This window comes from Pygoscelis adeliae, unplaced genomic scaffold (genome assembly GCF_000699105.1).
Source record: "Pygoscelis adeliae isolate BGI_AS28 unplaced genomic scaffold, ASM69910v1 Scaffold167, whole genome shotgun sequence".
NCBI classification, from domain to species: Eukaryota; Metazoa; Chordata; class Aves; order Sphenisciformes; family Spheniscidae; genus Pygoscelis; species Pygoscelis adeliae.
Window position 1 is genome coordinate 1270913 of NW_008825428.1, and position 17612 is coordinate 1288524.

General features: G+C 38.6%; 2 protein-coding genes across 4 annotated transcripts; one reads left to right on the forward strand and one right to left on the reverse strand.

Annotated features, from left to right (window-relative positions):
• The first annotated feature begins 300 nt into the window (after positions 1 to 300).
• UFSP2 (UFM1-specific peptidase 2) lies at positions 301 to 14737 on the forward strand. 3 transcript variants are annotated; one of them, XM_009330666.1, is made up of 12 exons: positions 301 to 355; positions 1576 to 1654; positions 3497 to 3677; positions 3760 to 3826; positions 4156 to 4313; positions 5133 to 5325; positions 6832 to 6978; positions 7435 to 7599; positions 8982 to 9106; positions 11203 to 11279; positions 12757 to 12881; positions 14335 to 14737. In XM_009330666.1, the coding sequence occupies exons 1-12, from the start codon at positions 314 to 316 to the stop codon at positions 14419 to 14421; spliced, it is 1446 nt and encodes a 481-aa protein (XP_009328941.1). In that variant the 5' UTR covers positions 301 to 313; the 3' UTR covers positions 14422 to 14737. The 3 variants fall into 3 exon arrangements, with proteins under 3 accessions (XP_009328941.1, XP_009328942.1, XP_009328943.1); XM_009330667.1 differs by having other exon boundaries at positions 4159 to 4313; XM_009330668.1 differs by lacking the exon at positions 301 to 355 and adding an exon at positions 746 to 845.
• A 227-nt stretch (positions 14738 to 14964) lies between these two features.
• Positions 14965 to 17604, reverse strand: ANKRD37 (ankyrin repeat domain 37). Its single transcript, XM_009330669.1, has 5 exons — positions 17553 to 17604; positions 17067 to 17219; positions 16254 to 16345; positions 15505 to 15734; positions 14965 to 15210 (listed from the first exon to the last, which is right to left on the reverse strand). Exons 1-5 carry the CDS (start codon positions 17577 to 17579, stop codon positions 15197 to 15199), a joined length of 516 nt encoding a protein of 171 aa, XP_009328944.1. The 5' UTR covers positions 17580 to 17604; the 3' UTR covers positions 14965 to 15196.
• Positions 17605 to 17612: the final 8 nt, after the last annotated feature.

A 17612-nucleotide genomic window follows, 5' to 3' on the forward strand; every position in this document is an offset into this window, starting at 1 on the left:
CAGGCCCTTTCTTCTGCAGGGCCCAGGTTGTGTCAGGCGGGGCAGTGGCGCCTCCCGAGCTGCCCCCTTCATCCGCCCCTCGCAGCAGCCTTTCCCTGTCGCCCCTGGGGACCGTGGGGGTCTCAGCCTGCGTGGCTTCTGTCAGGGGTTTGTCGGAAACCATCATCATCGACGATGAGCCGCTGTCAAAAGGCTAAATCCCCTCTTACTCCTTTCGCAGAGCTCTGCTTTTCATTCGTAAACCTTATTCTTGCGCTGTAATAATTCAAATAAAAAACATCTTTCGCATCAACCCAGGCAAACTTTTTTTCACATGCTGGCACTTGTGGATCCCACAGTCCAAGACCTTTTTAATGTAGATAACTGTGTTATCTAAAATAGTTCGGGGTTATGCTTCAAAAACCAAGATATTAGACACTGCAATCTTGCCTTTTTTGTTTATTGGAGTAAACTTTGGCACTCCAGAATCACGGAAACCTGAAAATCCTTTGCCCACTAAAAGTGTAGATGCTTATATTTTCAGGCATGCATATCTTTTTATATATCTCTGCTTAGAATACTTTTAATGGAAAGAAAATTAGTCCTATGTTTCAATTCTTTTATTTAATTAATAACGATAGCATTGCAGCTGGAAGTTTCCCATACTTTGTAAGCAAACAGTTATGTGATGAGTCTTTCCAAAGGGTCTTGGTGTAGTTATTCTTACAGGTGTTTGGTGGTTTTTTTAGAGTACTTAAGGCTGTGAAGCATTTCTTTTTGTGGACTGTTGGATTGAGCAATACCTGCACTCTTCTGCACTGTTTCCTTTTGTTCCTCTCTCTACTGGCACAACTGTTTTTGTAGTGGTTATGTTGAACTTGCCTGGGAATTGATCTGGCTGAAAAAGCCTTCTCTCAATAAAAGGGTGGTTTTCCATCTGGATGAGTTCTCCGATGAAGTTCATGTTAAAACGTCTGCAACGAGCAGTTGTGGGGACACAGAGCAGGGACTTCGGAAGGGGAAAGAAACAACTGGGTGGTCTCTGTGCTGGCATAAGCAGCTCCTCTGTCAAAAGTGAAACTCAGCCTGGGTTCTGGAGGTTGTGTGTGTCCCGTGTTGGTTTTTTTTTTTCCCCCCTGAAGCTGTGATTTCCTAACCAAGGTGAACGGACACTTACAGATGTGCTTAACTACCTTTCTGCTCTAACACTCAGAGCAGTTCTTGGTTTACTTGAACTGGAAGAAGACTCATAAGATGGGAAACATGATGTTTGGATTGAAACAATGAGAAACAATGACATTTTACCCAAAATATTTCTAAATGGTAAAAGTGTAGAATTAAGACTTCCATGTTTAGGTAGGAAATGTGCTTTAAGGACTGTTTGTAGCAGCACCCATGTAATTGCGGTACTGGCTGCGACAACTATGTGCTGTGTGCTGCTCAGTTTCCTGTTTATTCACTGGCCTCTTGTACCCTGAGCAGCTGCAGTAATTACCGGTGTGCTCCCACACTGTGGCATAATAACAGTCAATTGTAACTTGAGAGAAAGCATGTTGAAACAACTGTTCATTTTCATTGCTTCTTTTTTCTCCCTAGGTAATTCTAGAAGCTATGGACATACTCTTTAGAATAAGAGGAGGCTTGGATCTTGCATTTCAGCTAGCAACTACTGATGGTGTGTCTAGTAACACTATAATAGATTTCTTAATAAAAGGTTATTTATATAAATGTTAATTAAATAGCTATGATGTTTATTTTCATGGCATTTTACCACATGTTAAGTGCTTCTTCCCAAACCCCTAAAGATTATGTCAAAAAAATGTTATTCTCTATCTCCATTAATTTTCTGACAGTCTTTTTCCACTGTATATTTTTTATTTTAATTTGAAGTAAAGTTTAAATTGCCATTTTTAGGTCATTTTATTTACATATTTTTCCTGCTTATGGATATGGTATTGGGATCACTTTTCAGTTTGATCCCAAAGTTGACCCTGAAATTCTAGGCAAACAGAGAATAACTTAATGACAATGAAATTGGCTATAACAGGATTATATTAATAATACAGTTTTGAGATTGTGGCCTGAGCTTTCTAGAGCAATAGAGGAGATGAACAAGCTAACTAGTTGCTCTATTGAATTTAGGTGGGATTGGCTACTGCAATTCCATGTGATAACAAGGGACTAGACCATATGGCGTTGAGAGGCTCCTCTAGTCCTGCGTTCTTACAGTAAGGTGAAATTCACTTCAGAAAGTCTACTCAAGGCTCTCAGTGGCCATTGAGCTATCACAGGGTGGATTGTGGAAGGAGGGTGTCTTTAGCTCAGCTGTAGCTCATTCTGCATTTTAAAAGGATGTGTCTTTACTAGAAACTCTGAAATCAGTGCTAGTGAGCCTTGAAAAGGAACTTTGGCTCATTTCAGTTCATGATGTGGAATAGAAGTATTGAATAGGTTGGCCTAATGCATAGCGACTTTTTGTGAATTGCATCCTTGGAGGAAGGCTATTTATTTGACTTGGTTTACAGTGTAGTGAATTTTAACCACAGCGGAGCAGAGTTATACTGAGATTGTCCAAGTGCAGCATAATATTCTCCAGAGAAATAGTATGTGAATATGGCGCACCACTCCTTTGAAGGCAGTGAGGTTTTTCTTTTGGAGGAGATTTAGCTAAATATGTTGGGGTTTGTTCGATTTTTCTAATACTGCAGTTTTTATGGACTTCTAGTGCAAAAGTCAACTAATAGTGGCCAAATCTAAGTTAATGCGTTAAAGTACAATTCAGCATAGTCTTTGATAGCTTGTTAGGCTTTGTATAGCTTGTTGCATTCTAAGTAATCTCCTCAGCAAGGAAAACAATGCTGGTAATGTGCAAAAGTTGCTCCGTCATATCCAGTATTGGTTCAGGTTGTAAGGAGTGGGTGAAACTTAAAAAGTCAAGTCAAGCTCTGAAAGACAGACTTCTATACCAGTAATAAAGGTACAGGCTGACCAGGGTGTGGCTTACAGTTACAGGTGTGCATTGGCCAAAATTTGGTCTGCAGCTGGAGTGTAGGCCCTGCTTTTCCAAAAATTTAGTTATGTTTTTGGTTTGTATTTCTGGATAATGATATGAAGTCAGAAACACGTGACTCGGAATCTTTCCAGTATTTACTCCAAAGACTAAATATAACCATGTGTAGAAGTTTGTAACTGTAGGCTTGGTTAAGAGTTATTGATGTGAGAATCGACTACGGTGTAGGTTATTCTTCTGTAATTCATTCAGCTCTTCATATTTGACAGCATCTGAGAGAAACAGTACACTTCTGTTCAGGCAGGTATGAGTGTGAATGTTTGAGACAGACCTGCTAAGTGAAATCTTATCTCAGTTCTTGTTTACATAGCCATTTTTCTGATCATAACAGCACTTATGCTTTTACTCCAAGTCAAAACATATCCTTTTTTTTTAAAATGTATGCCCAGCAGCTATAACAAAAGTGAGGGAATTTTCTAGGCTAATTGTATCCTTATTGTGTTTCAGAGGCATCAACAAAAAAGGCATTAGGATATGTTTTCAGTGATCTTGCAAACAAACTGTCCTCAGATGTTCTTGTATTAAGAATTTGCCACAGTTCAGTCTATGTGTGGCCTAACAATGGTATGAACACTGTTCCAGAGCTGACTGATGATTCTGCTTGTAAGGAGATAAGACGATTCATACAGTGAGTATATTTAAAAATATATAATTTTTTTAAATAGATTAATTTCATATCATAGAAATTCCTCTTTCTGTTGATACTTCAGATTTGATCAAGATGATGAGACCAAACGAAAGCTTGGCAAAAAAAAGGATAAAAAGTTACAAGATACGGTAAGTGTCTCACCACACTAATAAATTATATCAGACAACCTATCATTTAAACATTTTTAGACCTGCCCTCCGTAGGCTTTTCTGTACACAAATAGACATTGACATGACTTAAAAGAATCCTTTTAAAGTCATTGAGACTCAGCGTGAATGCAGAGATCCATCTACAGTAGATCGGCACGTAGAAGTTTGCCTTAAACGTTACTAGTCTTTTTTTTTAAACCCAGTTATTTCATTACTGAGTTTGATACCAAATATCTACAATCTTACTTTTACCTTCTTGGTGCATGTGTTGTTGGAGAGGTACTATTGGTGTCTTTTATTCTCTGCAGCAGCAGATAGTCAATATAGACCTCATGTTGGAAATGACATCTTCATTAGCTGCTTTGGCTCCAGTCATTGAAAGGGAAAATAAGGAACACCACTACATTAATATGACGTTACCAGTTGATATTGTTGTGTCTGTTTCTCCAGAAGAAACATGGGGAAAGTAAGTGTTATCCTGAACTTGTACTTTTTCAGCTTCATTTCTGCTTTGTCTTGAAATAATGAAGTAAAGCTATCATATCATTAATCAGTTTAATGAAGTAGCATATAGTATTTTTGTACCGGAATTTTAACTGTATAAATAATTAAAGCTCCTATAGACAGTTGTTAGCTTTAGTTGTCTTGAGACACAGTCTTTTTGCTATCTACAAAAAATTCAGTTTATCAATGTCTGATAGATTTGAGAACTCGTAACCGTTGCTTAGCAAGGAATTGAGAAAGTCAGGAAAAAGTTCTAAAGATTCTTGTAAGTGCGTGAGTGTGTATAAAAGAGTGAGAGTTGGAGTGCATTTGATGAGTCTTTGTAATCTCAGTACTACGTTAGGGGCTGCAGCTGGGTAGGTGAAGGTGGAAAACATTAGAGTCTTCCTCTGTATTTTTTCCTTGCACTCTTTACATATGATTTGACTCTGAAGGATGTTAAATGGGGTGGGGTGGATAAAATGCAAAAAAACCCCATCTAGTCATACATGTAACTTTTATTTTGGCAAACGCTTGTGTTTCTGGTTGTGTTTCTGATACGAGACCAGGGTACCTGCACTTTGGAGGGGTGGATCACTAGGGAGTATTTTCTGTGTGCAGGCACGCTTTGAGTAAAGCACGGTGAGGTTCTGTCTTTGTGGGAGTGGAAGCATGGAAGTAATAAGTTCATCAGACCAGGTGCAAATATGCATGCAAGTAATGTATAACTATCAGAGCTATGAGAGAAAATGATCCGCCATCACTGTTCTACTTCTTGAATATTCTCCCTTATACTTTGCAGGGTACAAAATCTCCTAGTGAAAGCAATTCACAGGCAATTAACTGACATGGAAAGATGTATCATGAAATATATGAAGGGAACATCAATTGTGGTACCAGAACAATTTCATTTCATGTTACCAGGAAAAGATCACCTTGTAACAATCTCGTATCCTACAGGTATTTCGGATGATCAACTGGAAAGTTACAGAAAGGTAAAGCCAGTAAATACTAACAGAAACTGGGTTTGGTTTTTTTAATATTATTGTAACTGAAGCAGCGGCAAAGCTTTTCGTTTAGCCAACGTAGTATAAATACCAACAGATACTGCTATTTTTTTAATTTATTTTTATTATAACTGAAGCAGTATACTGAATGTGGAAGCCTGATTTATGAGAAGTTATTTTATAAAATGTCAGATCTCATTTTTGTAAGGGAACAATAGAAACTTTAAAACTACATAGGATTTGTTTTAGATAGGTTTTATCTAAATTATACTTCTGGTACTGGATTCTTTGACTTTTCTCCACTTGCATGGTAGAATACCAGATTACTTGTAGTGTGTTTACTACTTTCAGGCTTCAACACGTGTCCTGAAAGTGTTAGGGTTGGGGATTTTTTGGTTTTGGTTTCTTTCTTGGGGTTGTGTGTTGTTGGGTTTTTTGTTTGTTTGTTTGGGGGAGCTGCTTTTTGTGGCTCACAGCTGACCAGCCTTAAGCTAGCTTGTGTGTGTTTGTTTTTACCTTCTGGGTTGGCACATCTAGAAAAAGTAATGTGGATGAGGTGGAAAAACGTTCTGATGTGGCAGTCCTTTCAGACTGAGATGTGTACCTGGCGGATACCAGTTCAGGTCACACAGTTACACATACTGAGTGTGGGGAAAGACTCTGCTGCTGCCTTAGAGATGTAGAAGCCATGGGGATTTTTCATTTTCTTCTTCCGTGTGAAGCGTTGCTAGGTATATAAAGACTCGTCTATTCCTTGCATTTGCAGAGGCCTCGGGCATTTATGGCACATTAAGTCTTTCCTGCTCTGTCTTCTGTTCACTTTTATCTGCTGATTGCGAAGCGTTACTGTAGTTAATGTAGTGGGGTTCAGTGTTGGGTCATCTGCATGAAATGTATTACCTGTGTTACACACGTTATCCTAGATGATCTCCTCATTCCTTTCACTCTTAAGCTCTGTGAAATAAAGATATATATTGTCTTTAAATGTGGCTGCTGTGTTGTAAACAGTGCTTAGTGCTGAGATTTAAAAATAGACTGAATCTGCTTAAACCATAAGTTCAGTATCTTTACTTTGTCTCAGTACGTGGTATTTGTCTTCAGTATCAGTTAAGACTATAATTCAGAGTGCGTGTATCTATACTACTACATAGATAAAACTGTAATCCTTTTCTGTTATGGTGTATTTTGTCATACTTCCGTAAGACACCTGTCACTCGTGATATCCTCAGTGGGGCTCCAGGGGCAGGTGCTATGTAACAGGACTCCATAAAATAGTAGGCCCTTTAGATAGGAGGTAAGCCTCCATGAGCTTCCTTTGAGAGGTGAGATCTAGTAGTAAACATACATGCTGAATATTTAATTAAGCAGATTTTAATATTAATTTGCTAAACTATGCTCTTAAAATTGTTTGTGTCTTTGTTACTTACAATGTGATGTTTCTTTTAATTCAAAATTTGAATTTTGCTCTTTATTTTTATTCTAACTTGCATGTAGGAATTGCATGGGTTATTCAATCTGCCTTGTGACAGACCATATTTCAAGAGAGCGAATGCTTATCATTTTCCAGATGAACCATATAAAGATGGGTATCTCAGAAATCCACATTTACATCTTAATTCACCTGGTACGGAGTCTGGTACGGTAAGTTTAAACTGAAACATTTGTAAGAATACTTTTAATTTTACTTGAGACTTGCTGTTAAAAGAAGTAATTTAGATAGTCAATATTGTATACACGAGAAAGTGAAGTAACTGACTTGGCCTTTTAAGCAAAAGGGCTTCTCTGCCCAAAATGGCATTGCTTTAGCTATATTTGTCCCAAATAAATTGCATTTTCTTGGAAAAGGATGTACCCATTTTTAGCATGTGTTTTGGAAGCTTCTCAGAACCCAGCAAGAAACTAAAACTGTGAATGGAGATGTTTAGGAGTCAAAAAAAGGAGGAATAATCATGTGTGAATAACACCCTTCAGTTCTTCCAAAGATCTGCAATCCCCAGCTGAAAGCTTTTACAGTGCCAGTGACAAGTCGTCATATGACTTCTCTGAAAATTGGTGCAAGTGTGATCAGATTCATTTGTATTATGTCTTTCTGTGCAGGTTTACTTAGTACATGGTGTATACAGTTATCACCACTATATGCAGGATCGGTTTGATGACAGTGGTTGGGGCTGCGCCTATCGGTCTTTGCAGACAATCTGTTCTTGGTTCAAGCACCAAGGTTACATTGATACGCCTATACCAACACACAAGGAAATTCAACAGGTACAGAACATTTAGGCAGATTAATGATTTTATGCATATTTGTCTAGAAAAGTTTGTATAGATTATTTTTAAAATACCAAATTCATGTATTTTAGACTTCAGATTTGTGTGATATTTTTAATTTATCTCTTAAATTGAACTATAGTAGTTCTGAATTACTATTTTTAACAAGTTTTATTAGAGGAGATCTGTCTCCAAATGTTTATCAGTGTTTGGTGACATTATCTGTACAAATAAGACTCATTAAAATAGTCTTCTAAGTATTTCCTTGGATTAATGTTCTATTAGAAGCTCAGATTATGACATTTTCACTGGTTTTGCCAAATGAAAGAAAACAAAGAAGCCAATGTGTCATATTTAAAATCAGTTTTAAAACTGACTTTTGTCTTCAGTGACAGCTGGATTAGTCCCCAGATGCTATGCATTGATTTAGTGCTTTCTTTTGCGACTTGGCCTTTGAGAGTAGTGGGCTTTTCCAGTTTTTTGAACTCTCCTTCACTTTGTTTTCTGTTGTGAATTCGAATGTATACCTGAATATGTTCGTTTCTGTTAACGCACTGAAGAAAAACTGTAGGCTTGGGTAGCTAATGTTGTATGCCTAGCAAGAAATACTGCAATTATCTTCAGTGTTCTAAAAATAGTTCTTTGCGTTTACATTTATCTATTGAATGTTTTTAGCAAAGTTTGATTTAGTCCATAAAACAACTTTCATCATACTTAACAGGGATGTGAGCACTGAAGTTAAAACTGCATTTCCTGAACATTTCTCGGTCCACACCTAAACCTAAAAGCAACTGAAGTCCAAGCACTCCTGTAGTATTTTTAGACATCTAGAAGAGGGCAGTAGCCTTCAGGAGATTTTGTGGGCTTTGTATCCTGGGTGGAAAAGGCTCCTCATAAGTGCTGCATGTAACATATAAGCCTCAGAATGGAGAATAGTTTGAAATAAACCACAATTTTCGGTGGCCTCTTCCTCAGGGCACTATTTTATGGATCCTTTTCTGAGACGCTTTGAATGGGAATCCAGGTGCTTCAGTCTGTGATGTGGTTTCTGCAGTACAAATTATGCACTCCGTTATTAGACAGCTCGGTGCTCAGTGTCCCGGCTTGGAGTCTGCCTGCGGAGCTGGGGTTATATTCTGTGCTTACAGGCACTGTTCTGTAGTAGCGTTCAGGTCACATTTCCAAAACAGAACCACAGTGAATGAATTCACCATCCGTCTGTCTGCTTTTGACCAGCTAGGTTCAAAACACGTTCCCATATATATATAAAAACCAACTTTGTTCGCAAAAAGTGGTGGAATTGCCTATGAACTGTTGAATTGCCTATGAACTGTATGTTGTTGACGTTTGTTTTTCTTCTTCATCATGACGTTGCAAAGGCACTGGTCGATGCTGGAGACAAGCCTGCGGCATTTGTCGGGTCGCGGCAATGGATTGGCTCAATTGAGGTACAGCTTGTTTTAAATCAGCTTTTTGGAGTAACATCAAAAATATTATTTGTCAGGTAAGAATCAATACCTGTTTAATAGCTCAGTAATTATTAAAAAGACTGCCTTAAAATGCAAATTACCCTTACAATACATGGGATAATAAAAGAGAGAATAAATATTTTAAGGGTTCCTTGTTCATGAACCCTGTATTCCTGCCTTCGGTTGTGCTCAGTGCTTACAAATTAAGGTGTTGCTAAATTTCTTGTGGGCTTGGGGTTCCAGTTTGCAGTTGCTATAAATTGCTTAATGATATGCAAACGGGTGTGGAATTCAGCCTGCTCCTTTGCACCACAAACATAATTTTTGAAGCGGGCACACAGTCTGGCAGTCATAATGAACTGAATGCGCACTGACAGTAAATTATTACTTCGTCCACCGAGCTAACCCATCAGTTCAGGATTGAGGCAAATTGCTGAGCAGCCTGGAAATAGTGTTCTCTTTTCTGGGTTTGTGCGGCAGATAAAACAAGGGATTTGTTTCCATTCTGACAATCTGATGCTCTCATACACAATAAAGAACCCTACAAGTACATTTGGGAGAAAAAGAATAACGTTCAGCATTTATCAGAAGTAAAATTACTGGTTTTTTTATCATTTAGGCAGCACTAAGCAGACTAAGAAATCCCTGAACATTTTGTCATAAATACAATCATGAAATAAGGAATATATACTAACTTGAAAGTACTATTAGGAAAATTCTAGTCAAACAAAATAGTACTCACGAGTTATGTTTATTTAGAATAAATTCTACTGTAGACCATGTGATGGTGATTCTTAACGGTAGGAAGATAGTTCAGTTCTTCAATATTTCGTAAAGCTTTATACAGTCAATTTTAATCTCTTTTGTTCCAGAGCTTATATTTGCAGATGATCCACCTGCTATTTGTAGCAGCTGTGACAGGCCCTGCCAGTATGAAGGTTTTTATTCCTGCACATAAGAATATAGAATAGATTCCTTTGTGAACTGGGTAGAATTGCTCATAGTGCTGCTACAAGGGAGCACCAATGTTTTTCAGGATTATGAAAAGCCAACATCACTACCGTACTGAGAAGAAGTGGTGTCGTGCATCTTTTTCAGCTGGTCACTGGCAGTGGATAGCATTTTTGTCTTGGGCTTATTTGCAGCTAGCACCTCTAACTCTTTATGGAAATAAGACTTCACAGCTGCACCAGCAACACTGGTACTGAAGCCATTATTTTAAATGCACCATTTCCCAGAGTTCCAGTTTTGTATTCTGTCTGCATTTAATCCATCTCTCCAGGAACTTGAGAAGCAGGCACGCAGGCTTTCCTCTGGCTTTTCAAAAGGTTAACCACTATACGAAGAAATAAAAAGACAAGATATCTTTAGTATCTGTATTAATTTCCTTGCCTAGCTTCTGTCACCGCTTTTGGGAGTACTGTCAGTCTTCTAAGGGGAATATGAGTCTCCGTCAGACATATGTCTTCAGGTCCGAATTCTGGAGTATGTGCGTGTATTGTGTGTGTGCCTTTCTCTTCCATATAGACTACTTTTGTCTGTGGCTGGTCCCCGTAGTTGAAAAGGGAAGCAGGGAGATTATAACAAAGCCAAGTTCGGTGTTGCTTTGAACAGATTACTAATCTTACTTGAGGCTTGATTTTTTTAAAGCCAGCTTGGGTATGAGTACTGCAATTGCTTGTGCAATTACAGTGGAAACCTATCTTAAGAGACGTCTTTATAAACACCTTTATCAACACCTTATTTTTGTTGTGTTTCTGATGAAGTTCTGTTACTTCAGACCCCCCCCCCCTTGCTGACAGATGTAGCCAGTCTGGTTTTCAGCCACTTGGAGAGAGCCATTGGGGTTTACCAGCTGTCCCCACTGTGGGAGACAAGCAGCAGACGCTTTGTAGAAGCTGGGTGACTCCAGGTGCTCCAGTGGCAACTGGGCTTACAGCAGACCCATTGGTCCAACAAGAATCTGTAAGTTGCATTAAAAACACTTTTTTTTTCAGATTGTCCCAGGATGTTTACACAGAAAAACTCTAAGCCGCTTTCTAATCGGTTACCCATGCAGTTAACAAGTATAATGGATGGTTAGAGAATTAAGCGTAGTGAGGATGACAAATTTGTTGTTTTTCTTACCTAGCCAGGGTTCTGAACTAGCGTTGCAGGGAAGAGAGCTTGCTAATCATTTCAAGACTGAAGGAACTCCAGTTATGATTGGTAAGTGCTCGAGTATCGAAGAATGCCAATGAAAGTGCGTGGCTTCCCTATGCTAACTTTTGTTTCAGTTAGAACTCATTCAGTTTACTGTGCAAGAGTTAATCAAAACTCTAGATGAATTAAAAATCATGCTTTTCCCAAGGGAGCCTGGAAAACAATACTGAGTGAAAAGATACCAGCCAAACTAAACTGTATTTCTCCCAAGCTCAGCATTAAACCTAAAGTCAATCCTAATGGTGTTCTTAAAAACTGCTGTTAAAGTCAGAACTTGAGAGCTGACTCTAGAGGAGCAGGGGTTCATACATACAGTTCCCTAAAACTTCCCATTGCAGAAGAGTGGTGTTTATCTGGCTTTGAAGAGACGGGTATTATCCAAATTCTTTTTAAGACTAGTTTTAATAATCTGAAATGTTGGTAACATAAGAAATGCCATTCGTAAGAGCGCCGTAACTTTAATTGAGCTGTTTCCAAGAGAGCTGTCGTTTAGAAAATGAAGAATATAGAAAATATCATTTGCTGCTTTAATAAAATCTTAATTTTAGCAATTTTTGCAATCCATATTTGGCACTCCATAAAGATAGTGTTAATCTCTCAAATTAGAGGTGCCAAAGTCCAGATTTTGATACAAAATATGCTTGTCCTTTCAGCAGCCTGTTTGTCCGAATTTCAAGAATTTAGGATCCTGTATTGAAAAGTCTTTCAGTCTGTAGCTTATCCTTCCCTGTAATGCTCTCTTGTGGATTCGTTTAATGTTGTTGTTGTTGGGGGGGCAGAGGTTGGCTTTTTGACATGGGTTTTGGGTTTGTTTTGGGGTTTTTTTTGCTGGAGTTTTTTGGGGAATTTTGCAATTCCTGACTGTTGCGTGGGGTTATTACTGCAGTATCCCAAGGACATAAACTCCTCATGCTATCTGAAAGAAACGTGCAAGAGTCAGCCTGTGGCCAGCTCATCAAAATATCCCCTTTCCCTGTTTCAGGCTAGAGAAAGGGGAGTCAGAAATTACTACTCTGCCCCTAATATCCATTGATGGAACTTAGTAGAAAACAGCAGATAACCCTTATCCAGAAATTGATTTCTGTTCTAATTTTAGTCCTTTTACAACCGGCAAGTTTTCCAGATTCCTTTTCTACAGTCAAGTTTCTTTAAAGAAAAAGTGAGCAAAACAGATGTTTGAAGTGTTCTTGACTTCATCTGGTGGAAGTGCTGAGGATTTAACCCGCCTCGCTGATATGGAAGAAATTTGGAAAGTAAATTCTCTAGTGGTAGTAAGTAAAGTAAAAATAAGGAACCTTCCCTAGCTGTAGTAAAGATATGTCGTTTAATAATATGAAGAATCTTATGTAGGACAGCTTTAGAATCATTTTGATAACCAAGCTAATTTGTTAATAGAAAGTGTTGATGTACTTTTATTTTAGGCTTGCACATTTAGCCAATCTCTGTGAAAAATTTTTAGCAATCTGTGTTCCTCCTATTTTAGGTGGAGGTGTTTTGGCTCACACGATATTGGGAGTGGCTTGGAATGAGATTACAGGGCACATAAAATATTTGATTCTAGACCCACATTACACTGGAGGAGAAGATCTGCATGTTATTTTGGAAAAGGTGAGGCTTGATGCATATGCACACGTATGTATACACACACACTTCTGTATGTATATACATATATTTTGGCATTAAACAAATAAAGTACAGCCAAATACAAATTGGCCATTCCATGGCTTCTCCGTTCCTTATGGAGGAAGTCCTGAACCCGGTTATCCTGCATATACGCTACTTATTGTTAGTTTCTGAAACAGTGTCTTTGGAGAAGATAACATCTATTGGGTCAGCAACTACGTAAAGTTATTAAAGTACAAAGAAATGTTCTTTACTGTCTCTGAATTAAACCATCTCCCCTTTTACCCAGTAGTACGTACAATAAATGCGTGTGGTATTTTGAATGGAATAGATAAATCTGTTCAGCCTGTAAAATGATGTTACTGAAGCAGAAAAGATAACCATTTATTTAAAACTTAAAAAACTTTTAAATAAATCCAACACTAGGCATTCTCAAATCAGGCCTTGAACTAAGTTTAAAGGGCGGGTACTGAGCTGTTTTGGAAAATCTGGGAAAACACTAAAGAACCAAAGGGTATGTAATGTTATTTCCGTATTTAAAGCTACTAAAAGGAATGACATGGCACGTTACAAAACAGTAAACATAGTGTCAGAAACTTAATCTGTGAAGCGGCTAAATCATCCTACAGGTGTTAAATAATCAACTTCTTTTCTGTTCTTTGTATTAAGTTGCAAGTAGCAACTTTTATTTCATATCTGTATTTAATACCCCTGGGTTGGGCCCAACTAGAAAAGCTGTTGAAGAAACGTTTTGCTCTCCCCATAATGACCAAGCTGAAAATGAATAAAGAAACCATTTCCAACAAACACGTAGAACCAAGGGCTGTTACAGCTACAAGGTGTTCAGGAATGGTCCAGGAGGATAGAACACATGCAGAACCCCCTTTCCTCATCAGAAGTGGCAGGGGAGGGGAGGAACTGAGGTGGACTGTAAGTTTGTAGTTCTGTTCTTCAAACACACCTCATATCATTATGCGGTACTCTGCAAATTTAAGAGCTTTGTTAGACTGTTTTTCTGCTAAATTGTGATTGACAGCACACCTTCTGATATTGAGAGCTCTGTTTGGCTCTGAAATATCGACTATTACCAAAGAAGGCAAGGATTCAAGATGAGAAATGGAAGCGGTGAGAATGATAGTTTCAGAATGTTGGTCTCTGTAGCAGCAGAAGGTAGTGGGAAGGGGCGGGGGGGAAGATGCTACTTTTTAGGAACTAAGGAGGCGGGGGAGAGAGACTCAGTGAAGTGTTTTCCGTTAGTGTGTTTCCAGGCATGTAGAGAACTTTCTGAAAATTGTGTGTCATTGCATTCTACAGATATTTGAAAAGAATTCATACAGCTTAGATTAAAATTAGTAAAATAAAATAGATCCAATAGTAGTAGATAGGAAAAACAGAATTCGTAGTAGATGTAAACGCTGTCTTGCTTTTTCTTGGACAGGGCTGGTGTGGATGGAAGGGCCCGGAGTTTTGGAGCAAGGATGCCTATTATAATCTGTGCCTACCTCAGCGACCAAAGATTATTTAAATACCACTCTTACGCTGGAACATGCTAAGCCAGAATACTAGCGGATCTAGATACAACTGTCTTGTTATTTATCAGAATAATGCTTTAAGTCAGTCAAAACCCAGTTGAAATAGAAATGTTGCTCGAGTAATTTAAATTAAGATTTTTTTTTTAAATGAAACCTCTAAAAATAAGTTGTCTTCTGTGAACTATATTTCTTACAAATACATTTATTAGATAACTAATATTTCTCTTCTTTTGGCTAGGATAACTGTATGTTTATATAGCACTTCTTGTTATGCTAAAATCTTCACAGATTAAATGCCCAATTCCTTTTATTTTATGGAATTCTTTCTTGCCAAAAAGATGAACTGTCCTCTACCTTTCAGGGTCCATATAGCCAGCTGTCTTGTGCACTATGAATCTGTTCAGAGGCATTGTTTGCTGCTGGTACTGTTGATAACAGCATTTTAGAAGAGGAGTGGGAGAAAAATGGCTATATGTACTGAATTTTATGAACTTTGTTCTCATATTTACACAGAAAAAAATGTAAGAGAATTGTTAATATGCTCATTTATTTATAGCTGTATGAATACAACTATGCTAGAAAAAAAAAAAAAAACCACACCAGTCTTCTGTAAGAAGTAAAAATAAACGAGCTTTTCTCCTTCTCAGAAGGAGACAATGTACCAGCGCGTACACATCTGGCTGCTCAATGCATAGTCCAGTCACGTTTCTTCAGACTTCGGATTCCCCTTGATTTCATTTTGGGATTACAAGCTGTTGCTTTTGTCAGCTAGGAGACAAGATCTGTCATATGGACAAACAAGAATAAGGCTGTAGTTACTCCATCAGTAAAAGTACCTATGATTTCTTTTTTTTTTTCCCCATGTTAAAGTAGCCTTTTCAGTGGAATTCCCCATGCACTATCCATTTTTGATAAGACCATAACCCTAAATGCTTGTGCAAGTTGATCCTTACTAGCAGGCTTCTAAATCCAACCGCTATGTATCTAACACCAAATTTATTTACTTAAATGCTAAGAGCATTAAAAAAAATATATATATGTATTCTGAATTGTAGTAAACCAACAGTATTACACACCATCCGATCTTCTCCTCTTCCTGCTTATGGATCTGCTGGTTTCACTTTCTTGTTTCTGTGCAGCTGGATCCTCTCTCAGCAAGCCACGTTTGTCACTCAGTGAGTACCCAGACTGTCCTCTCAGTTTCATTGTCTGAGTGTGCTGAATTGTTGTGAGGAACTTGGCACATTCCAGAAAGCCGTAAGCCAGTGCAAGGTCTGCTGCTGTCTGTCCGCTGTTGTTGCACAAGCTGAAACACAGAATTAACAATAACCATTCAATTAAATTGGAACATATATTATGAGCGAGCACTGATCAAGATTAATTAAGTGGTAATTTCAGACAGGTATAAAAATAAGTACAGAAGGAGGCTTGTCAAGGATAGTGTGGGGCTCTACTCATACAGAGGGCTGGTATTAAATGCAACAAGGAATAATTATTTTAAAATAAATTTGTCATCAGACTGTCAGTGTATCAGAAAGGCAAGAGGAAGGTGAGCACAGCATTAGTCAGAATGGAAAACTAACAAGGAGAACTTACGATGCGGAATATTCTTTTAGCAGTTACTGTAGAGGTCTAACACGGAGCTAAACAGCATATGGTCTATGCTACTTTGGTGTTTATGGCAGTTTTTAATACTGCTCTTAGGACTACAGTCATGCTATATTTACAGTCTTAGCATGCACACTCTGAACAAGAAAAAGCGCTGTGTAAAATACACGTATCCTTTGACACTGTTACTGAAATGACTAAATGTAGCTCAACTTACTCAATTTTGGCATCGCCAGCAACAAGGAGAGCAAGACATTCCAAACTCCCAACTTTTGCTGCTTTATGAATCGGGGCTTCTCCAAGGCAATCCTAAAAACACAATTTATATATAGCAGTCATTTGAAGGAAGGGGAATAGGATGAGGCTATCTTGTTCTCCAACAGGGCTGTTTACGGAGCGTTACTCTGTATACCAGTCTGTTGTGAGTTGAGAAAGAGATTAAAGGAATACAGCCAGTAAAGCGTACCCGGTAACTGCTACTGAATGTTTAGTGTATTCATCACAGCAAAGTAGAAATACTGTCCCATGCGATACTCGTCGTTTAACCTTTACCTTCTAAAAGATCATTTACACAGAATGCGCTCTGTACACCGATTAACGGCATCTTTCAGCACCATTCAGGGACTGCTGTGACCAACAACTTGCTGCTACCAGCTGAGAGGTATAAGCAGACTAAGCTTTGCAGCTAGAGGAAGAATCCTTATGTTTACTGGAAGTAGGGGCAAAATTTCAGAGAAGAAAGGAATACTCATTTGTGTAAAAGAATTAAGTTCTTTTGACATCTGCGTGCAGCGCTCTAGGTGTGAAAATAGCATTATACATACCAAATGAAATCGCTGATGCAATATAGACGGGATTTCTGGTTCATGCTAGAATAAAGTTACTCTGAAGTAAGCAACCTCAGATACCTCATGCAATATAACTGTGTATATAAAACCTCTCTTAGATTAAAAAAATATGTAAATACTATAAATTGGATTTACTGACATGCCAGATTAGAAGTGGGAGAACAAAACTTCTGTATTTTTACCTGTTGGTTCAAATTTGCTCCTGTCTGCAGTTGCCAAAGTAGGAAAAAAGCTTCGCCGGCACAAGCGGCCAAGTGAGCTGGAGACTGGCCAAAGGCATCTGCAGGTGCGTTCACACCGGTTCCCGCCTCAAACAGACTGCTGAAACTACCAGACTAAAATAAACAAGGTACCAAAAAAAAAGAAAAAAAGCACAACGTTACTGCCAGTCTAAGCCACGGCAAGTCTTAAGAACGCTGCATCGCAGCAGAAAACATCCCCCTCGCAACTCATCGGACCTTTACGTTCCTTGAGAACGCCCTTTTTAAAAAAAAAGCAATCCGAGCATGACTTTTTCGGCTTTTAATCTCTTAACCAGAAATGCTGATCGAGAGCGGCAGTACCCCAGCCTATCTAGCGGCAGCTCCAGGCAAACTGCACTTCACGCAGTTCCGCAGCTGGGCTCCCGGCAAGGCAGAAACAACAGGCCGACCTTCCCCAAACCTCACCTCTGAACTGCAATCCAGCATCAACATCGCCTCCCCGTCGTCGAGCACGCCCGGCTCTCG

Bases quoted from the DNA above. Each gene is read 5' to 3' on its own strand.
- UFSP2 (XM_009330666.1), top strand. From the start codon at position 314: ATGCTGGCACTTGTGGATCCCACAGTCCAAGACCTTTTTAAT. The intron at 4,314-5,132 runs GTAAGTGTTATC...TATACTTTGCAG, and splicing joins CCAGAAGAAACATGGGGAAA to GGTACAAAATCTCCTAGTGA. The intron at 6,979-7,434 runs GTAAGTTTAAAC...CTTTCTGTGCAG, and splicing joins CTGGTACGGAGTCTGGTACG to GTTTACTTAGTACATGGTGT.
- ANKRD37 (XM_009330669.1), bottom strand. From the start codon at position 17,579: ATGTTGATGCTGGATTGCAGTTCAGAG. The intron at 17,220-17,552 runs GTGAGGTTTGGG...TGTTTATTTTAG, and splicing joins TGCTGGATTGCAGTTCAGAG to TCTGGTAGTTTCAGCAGTCT. The intron at 16,346-17,066 runs GTAAAAATACAG...TTGTGTTTTTAG, and splicing joins GAGCAAATTTGAACCAACAG to GATTGCCTTGGAGAAGCCCC.